This window comes from Gadus morhua, chromosome 15 (assembly GCF_902167405.1).
Source record: "Gadus morhua chromosome 15, gadMor3.0, whole genome shotgun sequence".
NCBI classification, from domain to species: Eukaryota; Metazoa; Chordata; class Actinopteri; order Gadiformes; family Gadidae; genus Gadus; species Gadus morhua.
The window spans coordinates 23,142,698-23,146,151 of NC_044062.1; the positions used below are offsets into that span (position 1 = coordinate 23,142,698).

Consider the following 3,454-nt stretch of genomic DNA (forward strand, 5'->3'; position numbering starts at 1 on the left):
TCACGGGCTTGAACTCCGCATTACTAACTATCTGCCCTTTCTAATGCCTTTGGTCCACAAATGCAGAACCAAACCAACAACCCTCCGCTGACCTACTTTCTGATGCTAAGAGATGCTCGCACTCTGCGCTTCTCAGCGACACGGTGCACATTACACAGTTGCTTACAGTTGATAAAACACATTGTGTTCAACAAAGGTAGGCCTACACGTAACTGCCCGAGGAAGGAGAAGTCTATAGCAGACAGGTTTACTACTAAAAGTGTAGTTCCCGGAGCAGTGTCCTGGCCAATCCCTCCCAGTCTGCAGCAGCCTATAATTGGGAGGGGATTTGGACGGACGGCAGGAGAGAAAGCTTTTTGGGGGAACGGTTCTCGTTCAGGGAAGAAAAGCTCTTTCAGCACAATGGGACAGGGGAGGTCCCCTCGTGATTAGCCCATTTAATGGAAAGGGTTTACTTAATTTCTGTATTCACTAGCGACCGTAAACAAAAGAGGGAACAGCACTCACATGTGTAAGTGCAACATGACGTTGACGTTTGCCATCATATGTGTCTGCTACATCAAGAACCCACAAAGAACGGACGAGCTTCATAAACCCCTGGAAGGGCTTGTTTACAGAATCCAGTGATGCCGCAAACCCAACATACGATCCACATAATAATAAAACTAATAATAATAGTAATCCCGTAGCACCCGCTAAAAGATAGACTTGATGCAATGGAGCATATAAATGTGTATATTTGATTTAGAAATGTATACAACATAATCACGCAGGCAGGAAACAGAGAACATATGAAGGTCAATCAGCTTTAGGCCTGGAGGAAAGAACGGAACGCCATGTGCATCAGTTTCATGTACTATTTCATATTTTATATTAAACCTCTTTTGCATAAAATGTAACTTGTAAAATGTGCCGTTATTACTTCCAAACGAAGTGTAAAACAATCAAACCAACAAAAACGCCTAAAGCACTTGGTTGTACGTTTTGACAAATATTTTATGTAGGAACACCAAGTCAAGAAAAGTGAGGAAGGGATAGAAAAGAGAATGAGACGGGGAGCATTAATTATGTACAAGCATATTTCTACACCTATTTTACAGACTGGGGATTTGATCGCGTTATTTGAGATAGGCTATACATAATTCAATATAAAATTTGAAATAAAAATAAAAATCTTATACAGTCATAAACGGATCTGTTGCACAATTGTTTTATACCATGTAGCCGAACCTTCCCCACACAGGCTGGGACTGAAGTGTATTAAAATAAAGGTGCTTACGACTTAAATGATTGTCTGATGAAAAAAAAAAAGAGACAATTCTCACACCTCGTCTGTATGGCGCCTCACCATCACCACCAGTTTGACAAACCGGGGATGGTGAAGGCTGGAGATCTGCGGTTATTCCTTCTCAACAATGCTCTTCTTTGTAAACCATGAATTTGAATAATTTGCCCTGGAAAGAAATCAAATAATAATAAAGACATATCATGCAAGTAATTTAGTAGTGGTGGTGGTGTGGGGATGAGAGGGGCAGGTGGGGTCCTTGAAAGCGCTTTAAAAAAAAACACGTGCTTCTATCTCTTTTTTTACTTATTCATATGAATCCGTCCTTTTTTCATCCGCAATATATCATTAGTCTTTTTTTCTCAGGTCCATTTCCCTGCAAAATATTTCTCTTTTTGTTTTTGTTCTTTTTTTCCGTATCATACATCGCACTCCGAGTCACTGGACGTGACGGACAGAATGGACGTGCCAGTGTCCACTCGTTCTGTCATACTGGAAACGCTGGTGGTAGGACTGGCCGCCGTCGAGGGCGACTCGGCGGAGCTGCGGGGAGTGAGGCCGGACTCTGAAAGGGACCGCATACCGTTCGGTCCTATTGCTTGGTGTTGGAGCCTAAAGAGAAGAAAAGGGATGAAGAGAGGAAAATACATGGCAATTAGACCTGAGAATGTCCCCTCTGCAAAATAGGGTTCAGGACCGCCTTTCTTTCTCTTGCCGGCACCAGCCATGCATGCTTTTATCAAATAGCCAGCAGACAAGACCAGCTTTCAAGGAACAAAACCCGGCGCTATTTAGACTACCAAATGTGGAACAAATGTGACGTTTTGTCAAAAGTAATAATCGCGTGAATAGTGACCGGTTAGAATTTAAGCTCTTTGTCATATCAGTGTCATTTAATCTTTCACATAGGCCTAGGAAAAAAGCTAAAATTGGAACTAAATATATAAAGGTGCAAAAATGTGACAGCATAGCATTTTATAAAGCTATATTTCTGACTGATAATGTATAATGTAAAGTGAAGCTGTGCAACGAGTGAGTGACGTCAGGATCGAGGTTACTCCAATCATCCTAAATGTTTATCTGCAATCCACTCACGATAATAACTCCCATCACAGCGAGATAATGGCGCTCTAGAAATATATCTCTTCATTTAGCAAAAAGATTAGAATAGAATTCATATGGCTAAGTATTATGAGCTAAGGCTTCTAAACAATTATATCATGTCAGACCGATGATACTGCTAGCCTATCTGTTAGTAGTAGCCTGCAGTCTACATGTTATATTATGGCTTACAAATAAACGTATTTAATACCTATTGCAATTTCAGAGAATATTTGTTTAGTAAGATCTTCTAGTGCTTCTAGCACGTGACAATATTTCGGCTAAAACAATCGGCCTAATGTTATATTATTATCCACACGTGCAGAAGAGCGAACACGGCTTTGCCAACAGGATCAATAAAACAGTAAGCAGAAAATATTTAGAGAGAGAAGTCTAATATCTTGACGTTTGGTAGTGGTTATGAAGTTGAATATAGGTCTACTCAAAAATAAAAATTGTCTTTCCAATTTTTTTTTTAGCATTATTAACTTTATCTAAATGTGGGTATACTTTGAAGGCCCATTACCAGCTCAGTGTTTATAGGCCTCAGAGCACATTTTGAGACAATTATTAATCTCAGCTGATAATTACGTGTAAACAAGTAGTTTTCTGTTTAATTCACGTCTGTTTTCAGAATAATGAAAGCCCTACCATCACTTGTTAGGCCTACGGATGAGATAACATGGTTTTGAAAATAAGCCCATACTCGTCTCACTTGCTAGTAATTATTACATTTAAGATTGATCTTTATGTATTTTGGATCCCACGTGTTTTCCACATTGCAACACTAAGCCTAATACATAGGTCACATTGCCAAGATTTGTTGATTCAATAAGAAATCTTAATTATGAAGACCATCAATTTGAATCTTTTAGAAAGATGTCGAGCGTAACACTCATGTCGTAAGCTTTATGTCAAACCGAAAATCGTTTAGTCAGGATAATTGTTCTAAGGTCCATTCATGACTTCTTCAAAACAAAAATGTCGCCGAAGCTTTTCGTTCCCCAACCATCCATAAACAGTTAGTGTTGCTATCTCTCAACTTAACATCATCACGCTTAACTCCCA

The 3,454-nt window shown here is 39.5% G+C and overlaps 1 protein-coding gene across 1 annotated transcript in view; it reads right to left on the bottom strand.

Annotated features, from left to right (window-relative positions):
- Positions 1-719: 719 nt before the first annotated feature.
- The window catches only part of six3a (SIX homeobox 3a), a 4,295-nt gene continuing 1,560 nt past the window's right edge, over positions 720-3,454 (bottom strand). Inside the window, exon 2 of the mRNA XM_030379956.1 lies at positions 720-1,897. Within this exon, the coding sequence (XP_030235816.1) occupies positions 1,705-1,897 (193 nt within the window). The 3' untranslated portion in view covers positions 720-1,704. The remainder of the gene's footprint in view (positions 1,898-3,454) is intronic.